This window comes from Pinus tabuliformis, chromosome 2_1, assembly GCF_031772625.1.
Source record: "Pinus tabuliformis cultivar Carrire ecotype Pingquan chromosome 2_1, CPIR1, whole genome shotgun sequence".
Classification (NCBI taxonomy): Eukaryota; Viridiplantae; Streptophyta; class Pinopsida; order Pinales; family Pinaceae; genus Pinus; species Pinus tabuliformis.
The window spans coordinates 247,372,415-247,387,788 of record NC_142299.1 but is presented as its reverse complement, the minus strand read 5'-3'; the positions used below and the strand labels follow the sequence as shown (position 1 = coordinate 247,387,788).

Here is a 15,374-nt window from a genome sequence, read left to right as displayed (position 1 = left end):
CTACTAGGAATCCTACACCGAACGGTCTGAGGTCTAATTGGGACTTCTTACTGGGGAGATCCCCTTATATGTTGGCAGGTCAAACACTGTCAACATTTATGGTGCTAAAATGAGGGCCAGATGACAAGATGTGTCCTCTCATCCACTTTTCAACCTTTTCATATCTTTCATGGATTCATGCACTCTTCTCCCTCCACGATGTTTTTCGAATCATGAAGATGTCACCATCACGAGGGAGTTTTTTTTATCACTTGTCCACTTACAAGTATGATGGTGAAGGAAAAGTGGCTTGGCGTGAGTACTTACATGACTTTCTTTCCATGCTTCATGAGGAAGATGGGTGTTCTGAAGAACGAGCCAGCTTGTTGCTTGCATACACACTTTGCTCATCTCCACTTCGATGGTTGTTTAGCCTGTCGACTGACATTGCACACTCGCTTGAGAACTTATTTGATCTCATTGGAGACACTTTCTATCATTTTGATCGAGAGCATCTTGACCAAAAATTGTTACAACAACGGAAGGCTCTGAATGAATTGATCATGGATTTCTGGCAGTGCTTCCATGACTTGTAGTTTCAAGCTCTGTGGAGCCTGATGAAATTTTCCTATCTTTGGGACCCATTCGAGTATTGCCTTAATAAATCTACTAGTCATAAGAAGAATCTTGTAATCAAGCCTCACTCAACATTCTTCAGTGATGGAGCTATGCAATCTCATGTGGATGCGGTCACTATCTCGATTAACTGTCTGCCATCCCCTCATTAAACAAATCCACCACCGTAGAGTGATGTTGAGGATCATGCTCACACACCTGTTCAACTTTCACATCCTCCCAACCTCACTTCACTTAATTTTCGTGCAGACTTGGTTGTGAGTCCTTCGAGTTGTCATATGCATATTGTTCCACAACCTCCGTCTTCGCACTCAATTGTCCCTTTAGATGATGTTGTCTTGTGTTCTTCCATTCTAGACTCTACACTCATTGTGAACGAGGAACAAGCCACTGACGGAGTTGGTGTTGCACAACCAAAATGCGATGTCATTCATGAAGAGTATGAGTGGGAGCTTGAGAATCAACACTTGGTGAAGGATGACTCCCTTCTATCCGATCCCCTTCCGTTCATTCATGAAATCTTTGGTGAACCTGCCATCCATGATTTCGTATGTGTATCTTCATCCATGTATGCACCCATTGTTGATCACTCGTAGGATACACCAGATGTTTTTCCATCATTCGACAATAGAGAGGATAAGCTATTCATTGAAAATCCACTTGATCCTTCATTTGTCTTTTCCGAAAACACAGAGGATGATTTTGTTCGCTTTTCATTTACCCCTCTGTTTGATTTATTAGATCGTGAGGATGAAAATGAAATCATTGATTTTTCTGATCATGGTTGTCGTGATTTGTTTACTCCCATATTCGATCACGATCATGATTCTATCATGGTTGATTTTTTGAACCCACTAGTTTTTGATGATCTGTCTGACGATGAAGTCGAAACACCCCAGACTGTCGAGGCACTTAAGCTCGAGCTGATGGTTACGTCAAGCCCTTGCTGTCTCGAGGTTGGTTTCACTTTCGATCAAGAAATTTTTCAATCACCCGAGGCTCCTCATCACTCATCTGTATGCATTGAAGATCAATTTCACGCACATATCATGCTTCCTCCACACAAACTACACGATCCCATCACTCATGCATTGGAGGAATCTTACATTGCAAGGACACGTGCACGACACAAGTTGTCTTTGTTTCTTTCATTTTCTTGCATGTCACAGTCAAAAGCGTGCATATGCTTCAAAGTTGCACGCTTTTTCGTAAATCACCATGATAAGTCCACAGACTGCTTGTCATACACTTGTACCCACTCATGTCTTGTGGGAACTTTGAAACATGAAGTGTGTTTGTCTTCATTGCTATATATTTCTTGCTTGCTGGTTTGCACAACTGGGTTTCTCACGGACCAAGCCTTCACCAACATGGGTCAACCAATGTGCCGCTAGCTGCATTGGAAATATCACTTCACATGATCAGGCCCATGCACCATTAGTTTAGGAGTAGGAGTAGTGTTTGCTTTCAATTTTTTTTCTTGCATGTTTGTTTTCTTACTTGTTTTGTTTGTTTGTTTATTTGCTTGCTTGTTTGCCTACTAGCTTCGCTTTTGCTTTTGATTCTGCTTTTTCTTTGCTTTGTTTTTTGTTAGTTTGCTTGTTTTGTTCGTAGGTTAGTTTCACATGAAACCATGTATGACTCTTGAAACGAGCTTGGTAAAGTATAAGAGGCCTTGTCCAGCTATCACTACTTGGTTATCTGTCATCCTATCTCTGTATGAAGAACTTGTTACTTTCAGTCCATGATATGTCGAAGGAAAATACGTACTGTTCAAAGTAAACCTTGGTGAAAACACAATGCTTGCACGCTAACTAGTATCACCTACTCTAGTCAGTTGTTTTTGGGTTAACCCTTGTCATCTCAGTCAAGTAGAGTAAGGTGAGGGGGAAAACCTTAACAGGCACGTTAGAGATATAATAAACTAATTCTCTACTAGAACAACCTCTTCTACTCTCGATAAGTCAGGATCCCTCTTCCGCCTCTGAAATGAATAAGTGCTATGCACAGTTATCAAAAATGAAAAAAAATGATGAAAAGTGAAAAAAGTTTGAAAAAATGAAAATGAATAAGGTGAAAGAAGAGAAAGGCTTCTTGTGCAGAGAGGTGATGCAAGTAACTCCATTGGGGTATTAACCAGGCTCGCTGGTAGAGGATCCATGCTTGTGTTCCTATGTGACTCCACTGGGGTACTTTCCAGGCTTGCTAGCAGCAGAGCAACAACAGAGATGAAAATAAGACTTTGACGACTATAATTCTTGTGAATCAATATACCCCTCAACCCCAATCAAAAAAACTGTGTTGACATGGCTTGCAATGTGTGTCAATCAACCAAGAGCTTGGCGGATGCTACATCTTACAATCAAGACACTGTGAAACCAAGACAATTTGAGAACTGAACAATACTTCCGGAGCTGTTAAACTTGCTTTTCACGAACAAGGTCCATTCAGAGAGATGGAGTTCTTCCAGTGTGTCGCCAAGTGTTGTAGCAGCTATAACCACCCTCCAAAATTTTATCTTAGCTTCGTTTTGGAGCCTCCCTACCAACCTTCACACCAGCATGTCTTGCTTCGTCAAGTACACAATCTCCAGTCATTTTCTTGTATAAAGACAGCCTATCGATCAAACCTTGATGCATTTCCCTCACATGTTGTTCATCCGAACTTAGTCCAACAACAGGCTGAGTAGCTCCTCCAAGAATTTGCACAAATCTGGAGGGAAAATAGCCTTCCCTATATAAATTTCACAATCCTAACTGGTAGCCTACTCGGCCCTAGAATTGCACAATTCTGCTAAGCAAGCTTCACTGAGAAAATTGCGTAATCCTTCCCAACTGAGCTGCTCAGCCCAGAATTTGTGAAAATCTAGGCAACAGTCAATTGCTCTACCTAGAAATTACACAAATCCTTTGAGCATCCAGCCCAACTCCCATCCAGAGGTGTGCATTTTCTCCCAGCCATTGAGAAACCTCTTGCATGCGCAGTTGAGTTGACTGGTTCCCTCCAGTACCGAGAAAAACAGACTTGCATGCATGAGCTGCTTCTCCCAAGTTAGCATGTAAAGCCATCCCGTGTTTCAGGGATATATTTTTGGCAGTTGGAGGTTACATGCAAGGATCATTTTAGAAACCTCCCGCCAAGTGTCGCTTTCCCTAGATTTGTGGCATGTGCATCACAACCTCGATTTTATCAAAACTCATCAACCAGACACTACAGAGCTCATTCCTCACATCGAACTTGCAGCTCTGACATCCCACATCGCATCTAAGAGCCTTCGGCACATTCAACTTAGGTGTTTTGGGGTAAGCTCACTTTCCATGTCTTGTGTTGCATTTTTGGAACTTTTTTTTTTCGCTTTGTATGAACATTGTCTTCTTGATTTCAGTGAACGATTTTTGTCGTTCTGATGCATACTAGCTTATACTAGCACTGTTTCAGGTTTTATTAACATCTAATTGATGTCGCATGCATGAAACAATTTTTCACGAACGGTCACCGATTCGGTGACTCGTCTCACTCACACGCATGTTGTTCCATTTTTTGAATATTTCATTCACCGTTTGCATGCATGATCATTCACTTCTTCTTAAACTCAGCATCACCATGCATTCACATTCACTTTTGCTTTCACTTTCCCGTCAGTGAATCTGGCCAACCTTGGCCCAGACTCTGCCTCACCAGACAACATTGTGCAATCCTGAGAGGGAAGGCTCTATCTTCCTCTCCATAAATGTGCATTTCTACCCAGGCACTGTCCTTCGGAACTATTTTACACATTTCTGAGGGACAATGACTACTGGCCTAGAAAATTATGCAATGCAGTCACTGAGCCTGCAGACATTGCTAGCTAAGATTGTGCATTGCGCAATTCAAGTAGTCAGCAACTAGAATGGATTGTGCATTGCGCAGTACCAACACTCATTCATCCTTCCAGTAGCCCAGACTATGCCTTGCATAGTCTTGGCAGTCAGTCTCCCGACCTCCCAGTGGAAATTGTGTGACCTTCATGATCAGTCACCCAAGTATGTTGCAAGTCAGTTCTCAAGTTCATTTTGGTTTTCGACTAATAGATTTCTTGCCATGAGTGTTCCCATGTCTCTAGGAATCACAGGTGTTCATATACCTCTTAGAAATACAGGTACAATGGTTTCGAGGAGAGCAGAGATGAAGACATTGTTCATAGCACACTTGGGGATGTAGTCGATCAAGTGTCTTTGGACTTTCCTACCCATGAAGGCTACAAGTTGTTCGTAGACAAGGACATCAAGATATGACAGCAACAACATCACAGCGAGCAACATCATGAACAACAGTTGAAGGCAGCATACCAAATGCAACAAATGCAAGAGGAGGGTAGTTGACAACACAGAGGTGGAACAAAGTTGCAACCTCAAGCAGATCCACTGGTGATGAAAGAAACTTTGGAGACTTAGGCCATGAGGTTACGGTGTGACATGAAGATCACATGAAGACAAAGAATGGAACTAAGAAGGATTTGCATGTGTTGAAGCAGCAACTCAAGGAAGAACATGAGCTATACAGACAAGTGAATGAGTGCAGCAGGAACAGGAACAATAGTGGGCGCAACATGCACTCACGGATGAAAATGCGCCCATACAAGTTATAGATCCATCCTAGAAGCTGGCATGGAGAAGACATGGTGAACAGTATTGTTGATCACATAAAATGGATTCAACAACATGCATATCATTGTGTGCATGCATGCGATTCAATGCATTCAGCACACTCACCAAGGTGAAGACAAGAAGCAAGTCCAACTAGAGCTGAACATGTAGTTGAAAGTTGATGTGCATGACCACCAGCACACGCTGGAAGATTAGCACGAACACTATGCATGAGTGTGTTGCCGGTTCGGCCGCACCCAAGAATACCATATGCATGTTAGAAGACGAGATGGATGAAGGAGCCACACCAATGCACCGAATGCAACAGAGGCAAGAGTTCGCTTCAGCAAGATGTCACCTTGGAGCGCATGCACACCATCATGAATGACCAAGCTTGGCAATCATCTCACCATGTTCACCATCACAAGCATGTCAAAGATTTGGTCTCACCACAACGAACTGAGTGTCAGTGATGTCTTGCATGGCTTGCTCTAGCCATTTTGTGTCACATGAGTACATGTGCATTGTAATGTAGCATCATGTCAAGTGTAAGTCAAGTGTCGATAGTTGGATGTAACAGTCATAGAGTAGATGAAGAGTCATGAGGGTAGTTGAATTGTCACAAAGGGGAATGTCAAGTGTCTCCCCATCCTTTGCTATAAATAGTCCCTCATAACTCATTGTAAGGGATTTTGGTCAGCCAAGCTTCGATTGGACTATCTTAGAGAAAGCTTGGACAATATTGTAACGAGCCTTGGCTTCTCCAATGTGCAGAGCTAGTATATCTATTTGGAGGAGCAGGCAGTTGTGGCTATAATGTTCCACTATTGGAACTAGTAGGTGTACATGGATGTATTGTATGACTGGAACTTACACTTCTTAATAAAATAGATCCAGCACATTTTCATGCATATGTTGTTATTATAGTTGGACTATTCTGGTTGTAGTAGCAATGTATGTTGTTTAACTTACGTATTTGTGTATGAACTATTTTGTATGCAATTTTATGAATCTTGTTCTGGATGTTTTGTTCGATTGAACATCACTTTGGATTGCTCGCTATCTTGCTTTCGAGCCGGTGATGCATATTTTCTCGTGTGTTCCCTTCCAAGCCGAGACCTATTACAAGTTTCCAAGTGGCGCACTCACCTCACCCCCCATGTGTTAGAACCTTTCATGCACCTTCCTTGGCTCGCCGCATTTGTGATACCCTTCCTACCAACAGAGTTACCTTACTTCCCTCTGTGTGAAATCGCGATCAAGGCATTACTATACGATCCACTGTTGGGACTCCTACACCAAACGGTTTGAGGTCTAATTGGGACTTCTTATCGGGGAGATCCGTGATACGTTGGCAGGTACAACACTGTCAACACCTACCAAATCATGACAATAGGTGGACATCCTTTTGGGGAACATCTGTCATCTATAGGTATTTTTCATTTCCTCATGAGTCATCGGCATACTGAAACCTGCCTAACCATGGAGATGGCTGCACAATTCAATATTAGCTGTGGAATGAGAAACATTCTATAGTTATAGAGATGTTTAGATTATAATTCACAAAGAAACAATATATTCCAAAACATGTATGATTAATACCTTTTATATGATTTATTAAGTTTGATATGACCTTGATTAGGCTGAAACTACAATAAGATGGTAACAAAAAGGTAAAGAGGAGGGGAAAAGGATAGTTAAGAAGAGAACAATTTTGGACTTCAACACCTATCGATCAATCATTGGAGGAGTCATACCTGGAAAGATCCTTTGCAAAATGTAAGTTTTCTACTTTCTTTATGTTCACCAAGTTTGGAATTTCCAAAAAATGTTTTTGCATGTTACCTTTTTGCGACGTGTACAAACACCATCGTGCATCTGCAAAATGTTTTACATATGCTTTCTTGATGTATTTTTCTATCTGCATTTTCAGTCTTTGAATGTTGTCGCATGTCATGATTTATCTTTCTTGTCTGGTTTTATTCTTGAATATTTTTTTTTTTTTTAATAACCTTCCCTGCTCAGGTTAGGAAATGCTTCAGTGGTTACATTAGAAGTTTCATTTTACGTGAGCCTAGCCTTTTCTCAGTTAGTTTAGGAGTAGGGGCAGTTTTGTTTGTTTCTCTTTTTTGTTTTATTTCATTTGGTTTCTACCCTTCCCTTTTCTTTCTTTCCATTCCAAATAACTTCCACATGAGACCATTTATGGTTTCAAAGCAAGTGGTGAAGTTCAAGAGGAAATTGTGCTATAGTCAATATTTTGTTATCTATTTATTGCCTCTCTTTGCATGGATCTTCCACCTTTTAATCGATGATTCCCTAATGGAAAACACGTTCTTCCTCGAATAGAGCCATAGCAGAATCATGATGCTTGAATCTATAACTAGTACCACCTACTCAAATTGGTTTTAATGATTGGTCAAAATTTCCTTGTCAATTAAGGAGGGGAGGAAACTTTAACAAAGGAATTGTATTTCATAGGTGTATAAATATTCTTCTCTGAAGGGGAACCTCCTCTTCTCTCAATAAGTTGGGATCCCTTTTCTGCCCTATGAAATCAATAAATTCCAATGTACAGTTCTATGAATAAAATGCCAAAACAATAAATAAAGGATGAAATAAGAGAAAGGCTTCCGCATAGGGAGGTGAAGCAAGAAACTCCACTGGGGTACTGTCCAAGTTCATTGGCAACAAAGCAATGTTTGTGTCCCTGATGTGACTCCACCGGGGTATTGTCCATGCCTACTGGCAGCAAAGAAACACAAGAGATGAAAACCAAGACTCTGATGATCCTTTTTCACTTGTGTATCTATATACTCCCATCTCCAATCGAAACAACTGAGTTTGACTTGTCTTTGCTAATGTTCTGCCGATGAAGAGAATGGTAGGGACTAGATCTTTAACTCAAGCTATGTAAAGAAGCTATGATAATAAATGAAATGTACAATACTTCCTGAAGCGATATACCTGTTTTACATGAGTTAAGACCCATACAGAGAGTTGGAGCTCTAATAGTGTGTCGCCAAGTGTTGTAGCTGCTACAACCACCCTCCAAAAATTTTCCCATGCTTTTATTTTGAAGCCTCCCTTCTTCCCACAAGATCCCATGATTCACCATCGTGAAGTATTCATGTTATGTTAAGACTTATCACTTCATGCAACACTTGTGATGTCTTGTTTTGATCATGATATGAACCTTTTTAAACACAAGGCATATCTTGTCTTGAATTTATAGCTTGGTCAGTCTTCCCTTCAGAAATTATGCAATCTTGGAAGGCAATCCAATCTTGAGGACCTGAACTGTGCAATCTAAAGAGGCGGGCTAGCCTTGAGCTCATGAATTGAAAAAAAGCTTCCCCTGCCTTCAGAAATAGCACAATTCGCTGAGCCAAGAAGTTGCTTAGTCCCTTGTAGTTGGGATTCTTGATTGTGTGAATGGTCAGTTTCTCACAAGTTACTATTTTTTACTTTCTTCCAAGTGTCGCTTTTTCCTTGATTTTAGGCATACACATCATAAACCCTTTCCTTCGTAGATCTACAAAATAGATGCCCCTAGAGCTCATTTTCACATTCAATCTTGGAGCTGTAGCTTTCCTAAGGAGCTCAAGGAGCCTTCAGTGGAGTTTGCGATGCTTTTCTAGGTGGGTTTTTCTTTTGTCATATTTTCTCGCTTTTTCTATCGTTTCATGTATGTGAGTGTTGTTTTTCTTCATTCTTTTCATAGTTGTTGGTGTTTTAAATTATATTAAAATTTACAGGTGTCTCTCCAACTTCTTCACCTTTATTTCATAGTGATTCACCTTTTTTCATAGTGAATGAGCTACCAACCAAATTCCAAATGTATTAATTATTTTGACATTTTTCTTCACCCATATGTTGCACTCTATAATGCTTTACTACTAAATTGCATATATAGATTCAATGAGTTTTTCTTATTATTTATAAGACAATCCTCCTCCCAACTAGATTAAATTAGAAATAATTTGTTTCCAAATTTTTTCACTTTGATTTTTTTATTATCAATAATTATAATAATTCATTTTGATAAAAGTTTAATCAACTTATACAACTTCTTTACTAATATGTCTTATTCAATATAATTTTCCAATTAAATTCCATACAAATAAAAGTGTTTCCACAATTTTTTTCAAAAATATCTTTTAACAATAGATCACCCCTTCAAACTCAAAATAATTAATTTCCACACCTTCATTACCTCTATTTTTTTCTTTACTATTTATATCAATTAATTTCTTAAAAAATTAATAAATTTAGATTGCTTTCGTCACAGAACCATTCAATATAACTTCCCTAATAAAGTAAAGCTTGCACAACTCAGGGAAGTATTTAATATAACTTCGTTTACAAAATTCCAGTAAATATTTTCAACGACTCTAGTAACTCTTATCAAGTAATTTAAGATCACTTTGCCCACAAAATCCCAATAAATTGCAACATATCAACATATGATGTCCATTCAACATATCAACGAAACTCATATTAAAAACCAACTGGTTTCCCGGCCCAACAAGTTTCTCCAATAAAATATATGTCCAATCAAAATATCAACGAAACCCATATTAAAATTCAACTGGTTTCCCGGCCCAACAAGTTTCTCCAATAAAATATTATGTCCATTCAACATATCAACGAAACCCATATTAAAATTCAACTGGTTTCCCGGCAAAATATATATCCAACCACCATCGAGAATGCGACCAATATGTTTGATTGTGCAGTAGTTAAACCCAGAACCAAAAGGGATGGTTTGACTGACAAAATCCAAAAACATTACTAGGCACCGACCATTTTTTTAACTGAGGGAGTGAAGAACCATCGCCCCAGCAGTAAGATGCTAAGACTTGCTCTATATATAGACAAAGAGGGGAACTTATCAGGCCAGCCTTTGAAGTCGTTAGATTTGGGATAGACCGTAAATGGAGAAAGGTGCTGTGTACTAAATTCCAAACACTAAATATGTTGAGTTCACACTTTTCTTCGAAACGCTTAACCTGGTAACCAAATTCAAGTCAAAATAATTAATTTTATTTAACTTCTTCACCTCTATTTCATAGTGATTCACCTTTATGTTATGGTGAATCAGGGACCAACCAAATTCCAAATGTATTAATGATTTTGCATATTTTTCTTCACCAATAATAATGGTTACCTACTAAATTGCATATAGATTCAATGAGATTTCCTTATTATCTATGAGACAATCTCCTCCCAACTAAATTAAATTAGAAACAACTTGTTTACAAATTTTTTTACTTATATTTTTATCAATAATTATAATAATTTATTTTGATAAAAATTTAATCAACTCTTTATCTTATTTTTCCAATTAAATTCCATACAAATATAAATAATTTCACATTGTTGTTTAATAATATATTTTAACAATCAATCACCACTTCAAACCCAAAATAATTAATTTCCACACTTTCTTTACCTCTATGTTCTATTTATTTATTATATTAAAAAAAACACTTAATAAATTTAAGTTCTTTCTTCACTAAACCAATCAACATAACTTCCCTAATACAACTCAGGAAGTATTTAATATAACTTCGTTTACAAAATTCCAGTAAAATTTCAACAACTTCAATAACTCTTATCAAGTGATTTAATATCACTTTGCCCCAAAATCCCAAAAGATTTCAACACTCTCTCCAATATTATGTCCATTCAACATGTCAACGAAACTCATTTTAAAAACCAACTGGTTTCCTGATACAACACGTCTCTCCAATAAAATATGTCTAGTCATAATCGAGAATGCAGCCAATGTTGTTGACCCTGCGAGTTCAGTGAGCCCAGACACGACTAAATTCATGGAACCCAAAACTGAAAGGGATGGTTTCGTGGAACCCAAAACCGAAAGGGATTGTTTAACTTACAAAATCCAAAAACACCAACAATTAATTTTTTTCCGTAAACTGAGGGAGCGAAAAGTCATCCCTCGACCAGTAAGATGCTAACACTTGCAAAGTAAGATGCAAGACTAAATGAGTGGAACCCAAAGCCGAAAGGGATGGTTTGACTTACAAAATCCAGAAAACACCAATATTTTTTCTTTTTTTCTTTAACTGAGGGAGGGAAGAACCATCGTCCCCACCAGTAAGATGCTAAGACTTGCAAAGTAAGATGCAAGGACTTGCTATATATATATATACACAAAGCAGGGAACTTATCAGGCCAGCCTTTGAAGTTGTTAGATTTGGGTTAGAGACAAAAATGGAGAAAGGTGTTGTGTCGATGATGATATTAGTCTGCCTTCTGCGCCTGGCAACAACTACAATAGCATTGGATGATGTTGCTGCAGCAGCTTTTAGTTATTCCATGAAGCCATACCATTCCTCACATGTTAATAGGCACCATGGAAGTGCTTCCCTTCAATCCCATCATTTGGTTTTGAAGGAGCAACCTGAATTCACGTCATTATCAGATTCCATGGACGCTGACGATACAAGGGACGTAGAGGCCCTTTTGTCATTTAGAAAGGCACTCACATCGGAGCCGGACGGATCGTTGGTCAACTGGACCATAGAAAACTCCGAAAACATGTGCTCCTGGAATGGAATTTTCTGCAGAAAGCGCACAAAACGAGTGGTTGCCATAATACTGTCCGGGTTGGGATTGCAAGGCCCCATTTCACCATCTCTTGGCAGCTCCTCATTATTACGCACTTTGAATCTTTCTCAGAATAAATTGATAGGAAGAATTCCAACGGAGTTTGGACAGTTGAAGGCGCTGGGAGTACTGGACCTCAGCTATAATTTGCTCAGTGGTTATATTCCAAAAACGCTGTGTAATTGTACAAAGCTGCAATGGATCTGGTTTTCAGCAAACAGCTTGATAGGGAGTATACCAACAGAAATTGGTCGTCTAGTCCAGTTGAAACAGCTCCGCTTGACAAACAATAGTCTTAGCGGAAATATCCCAGGTTCTTTGAGCAACTGCACTTCTCTTCAGGTGTTGTCCATTGGATACAACAATCTCACTGGTCAAATTCCTTCAGTTTTGGGTTTGATAAAAAATTTAGCTTATCTATACTTGGAAGAAAATTCACTAAGTGGTTACATCCCTCCAGATCTTGCTAATTGTACTCAGCTATGGTACATCGCTTTTTCTCACAACAACTTGAGTGGAAAAATTCCGGCTGAACTGGGTTCACTGCAAAATTTACAGTTCCTGTTTCTACAATCGAACAAGTTGGAGAGCACTATTCCTCCGTCTCTAGGAAACTGCTCTTCTCTTCAGGTTTTATTTTTGGGAGACAATCGAGCATTATCAGGTAATATCCCATCTCAATTTGGCAAGTTGGGAGAGCTTGTTCAACTATCCATTTATGGTCCAGCTAATATTTCAGGTATTATCCCTTCTGAAATAGGAAACTGCAGCAATCTTGTATGGTTGGATTTACAATACAATAGAATTCAAGGCTCTTTGCCTATGAGTATATTTGGGCTTCCCCTCTCCACCTTGAGTTTAGTTGGAAATAACATGACCGGTAACATACCTGAAGCCATTGGCAATTTGAGTCAGCTTACCCAGTTGAATTTAGGTGAAAATAGCTTCACTGGTAACATACCTAAAGGCATTGCAAAATTGAGTGAGCTGATCTTCCTCAATCTTGGAACGAACAAGCTAAGTGGCAAAATCCCTGAGGGCATTGCTAGTTTGAACAAACTTCAACAACTTTATTTAGATACCAACAATTTTACAAGTACAATTCCAAAAGGCATAGGAAAGCTTCATTCTCTTCTAAATTTCTTTTTGAATTCAAACAATATTTCTGGCAGTATTCCTGGAAGTATTGGTGGTTTGGTTTTGCTTCAAAACTTAGATATATCTGAAAACAATTTGGAGGGACCAATCCCTGATCATATTGGCCAATGTGTGAGCTTAGAAGTGTTAGATTTGTCTGGAAACAAGTTGAATGGAAACATACCACCAACTTTAAGTAAATGCACAGTCTTACAGAGGTTGAAGGTGTTTAACAACAAACTTAGTGGAAATCTAAACATAGAATTTCCTAATTCTATGTTAGTTCTCTCTGCTTATTCTAATAACTTCTTTGGAACTTTGCCTGTTTCTTTGGCCTATTGCACCCAGCTTCAACTATTAGATTTAAGCAAAAATGAGTTAACTGGTCAACTACCTGGTTACCTAGGAGTTCTTCATGAATTGAGAGTTTTAAGTGTTGGTTATAATAAGCTTCATGGTAGCATTCCTTCAAACATCACAAATCTCATCAAATTGCAAGTGTTGGATCTGTCCAATAATAGAATCAGTGGAAAGATACCCTCCAATCTAGAGAGACTCCAAGGATTTAAAACTATTGGGTCTTCCGAACTCAGTGGTAATACATTGTATGAGGATCTAGAAATTGTCATCAAGGGATTTGAGTACACTCTAACATATGTGTTGGCTACAAACACAATATTGGACTTGTCTAGCAATAATCTTATAGGAGAAATACCTCCAAGCATAGGGAATTTGAGTAGCCTGCGATTGCTGAATTTATCAAGTAATCAGCTGGAAGGGAACATACCTGCATCTCTTGGTGATATATCTACTTTGGAACAACTGGACTTGGCAAAAAATGATTTGAGTGGAGAAATTCCTCAAGAACTCTCTATGCTCTCCATGCTAGCATATTTGGATGTTTCATCCAACAAACTTTGTGGGAGAATCCCACTAGGAACACAGTTTGATACTTTCAATACTACTTCATTTCAAGGAAACAGGTGTTTATGTGGTTTTCCTCTACAGGCATGCAATGAAAAAGAAAACCAGACTCAGAATAGCACAGGGGCAGGTGTTAATCAAGGATGGTTGGCCCATTTGGATAAATATATATCATTGAATGCAGTGGGTATAGGAATGGGGATTGGATTTGCAGGAACTATCACTGTAATGATACTATGGAAGAAAGCTAGGAATTGGGTAATGCCTCCAATAACAAAAAATCCATTTTATGGAATGTACAAATTTCCTAAATAATGTATATTTCTGTGCTGAAAAATAAAGTATATATATAATTTCAGTTGGTTAACTCATATCCTTGGTATTCTGGTGTTATTTGAATGTTTGCCGAATGCTTATATATCGATATCCTTACATACCAGCTATGATGCGATTTTACTCACAGTCAACGTCTTCTTACCTGAGTATTTCTGGTATGTGGTAAGAGCTTGACAAACTATATGAATTTCAAAATGTAAAAAGACATTTTCTTATTAAGGAAAATGCAATTCAGTTGAGCAAGTTATACTTCATTTGAAAACAACTAATTTGTCCCATCACATGGTTTGTTCTCATCAAAGTTTTGCTTCGACACAAGTTCTGCATTCAATTCTATCCAGATTGTTGCATGTGTTGTTATTATTCAACTAATAGAAATAATAAGGAATTAAGGAGATTGTTGCGTGTGTTGTTATTATTCGACTAATAGAAATAATAAGGAATTAAGGAATAATAAATGTGATATAAAACTTGTTATAGTTTTCTTAGATATGTGATATTGATATATTAAAATATTAATATTCATTTATTATTTTATAATAAGACTAAGAATATCAATAATAAATGAGATAAATATACATAAATAAAAATTTTATTTTATTAATAATGATAATATTTTTAAATAAAATTATAATTTTATAATTTTTTTAATTTTAATATTTTATAAAATAAATGTTTTGATAATTATTATAAATTTTTATTTATATCTATTTTTACAAGCTATATAAAATATAAAAATAAATTGATATTGACTAATTGGTTACTAGATTGTGAAATATATTTATGTTCAAAGAGGTTTTTCATTTTAAAATTCTCTTCAACATAAGTTAGGAACAGTGTTATTCAGAAAGATCCATGGTTCTTGGGTTCGATGGGCCTTTCCATCACACCATGGTTCCCTACTTTTGATGTAAATACTATGGTTGTCTCTAGAATGTTGGTGTGGATCAGCCTGCACAATCTCCCACTCCATTTCTTGGAGGAGCGAGTACTCACATGAATTGGGAACATCATTGTGAAATATATCAAAACAGATATCCAAAGACGGGAAGAAAGGATATGTGTAGAAGTACATCTTAGCAAAGTATTACCAAACCGCAT

At 37.9% G+C, this 15,374-nt stretch overlaps 1 protein-coding gene across 1 annotated transcript; it reads left to right on the top strand.

Moving 5' to 3' along the window:
- The first annotated feature begins 11,480 nt into the window (after positions 1-11,480).
- LOC149199618 (uncharacterized) lies at positions 11,481-14,252 on the top strand. Its single transcript, XM_089399422.1, has 2 exons — positions 11,481-12,996; positions 13,351-14,252. The coding sequence occupies exons 1-2, from the start codon at positions 11,481-11,483 to the stop codon at positions 14,250-14,252; spliced, it is 2,418 nt and encodes an 805-aa protein (XP_089255548.1).
- The last annotated feature ends 1,122 nt before the right edge of the window (positions 14,253-15,374 follow it).

What these genes read in the sequence shown, in the direction of transcription:
- LOC149199618 (XM_089399422.1), top strand. Translation starts at nt 11,481, where the DNA reads ATGGAGAAAGGTGTTGTGTCGATGATGATATTAGTCTGCCTTCTGCGC. An exon ending in AATTCCAAAAGGCATAGGAA is followed by an intron (nt 12,997 to 13,350) that starts AGCTTCATTCTC and finishes TTTCTTTGGCCT; the next exon opens with ATTGCACCCAGCTTCAACTA.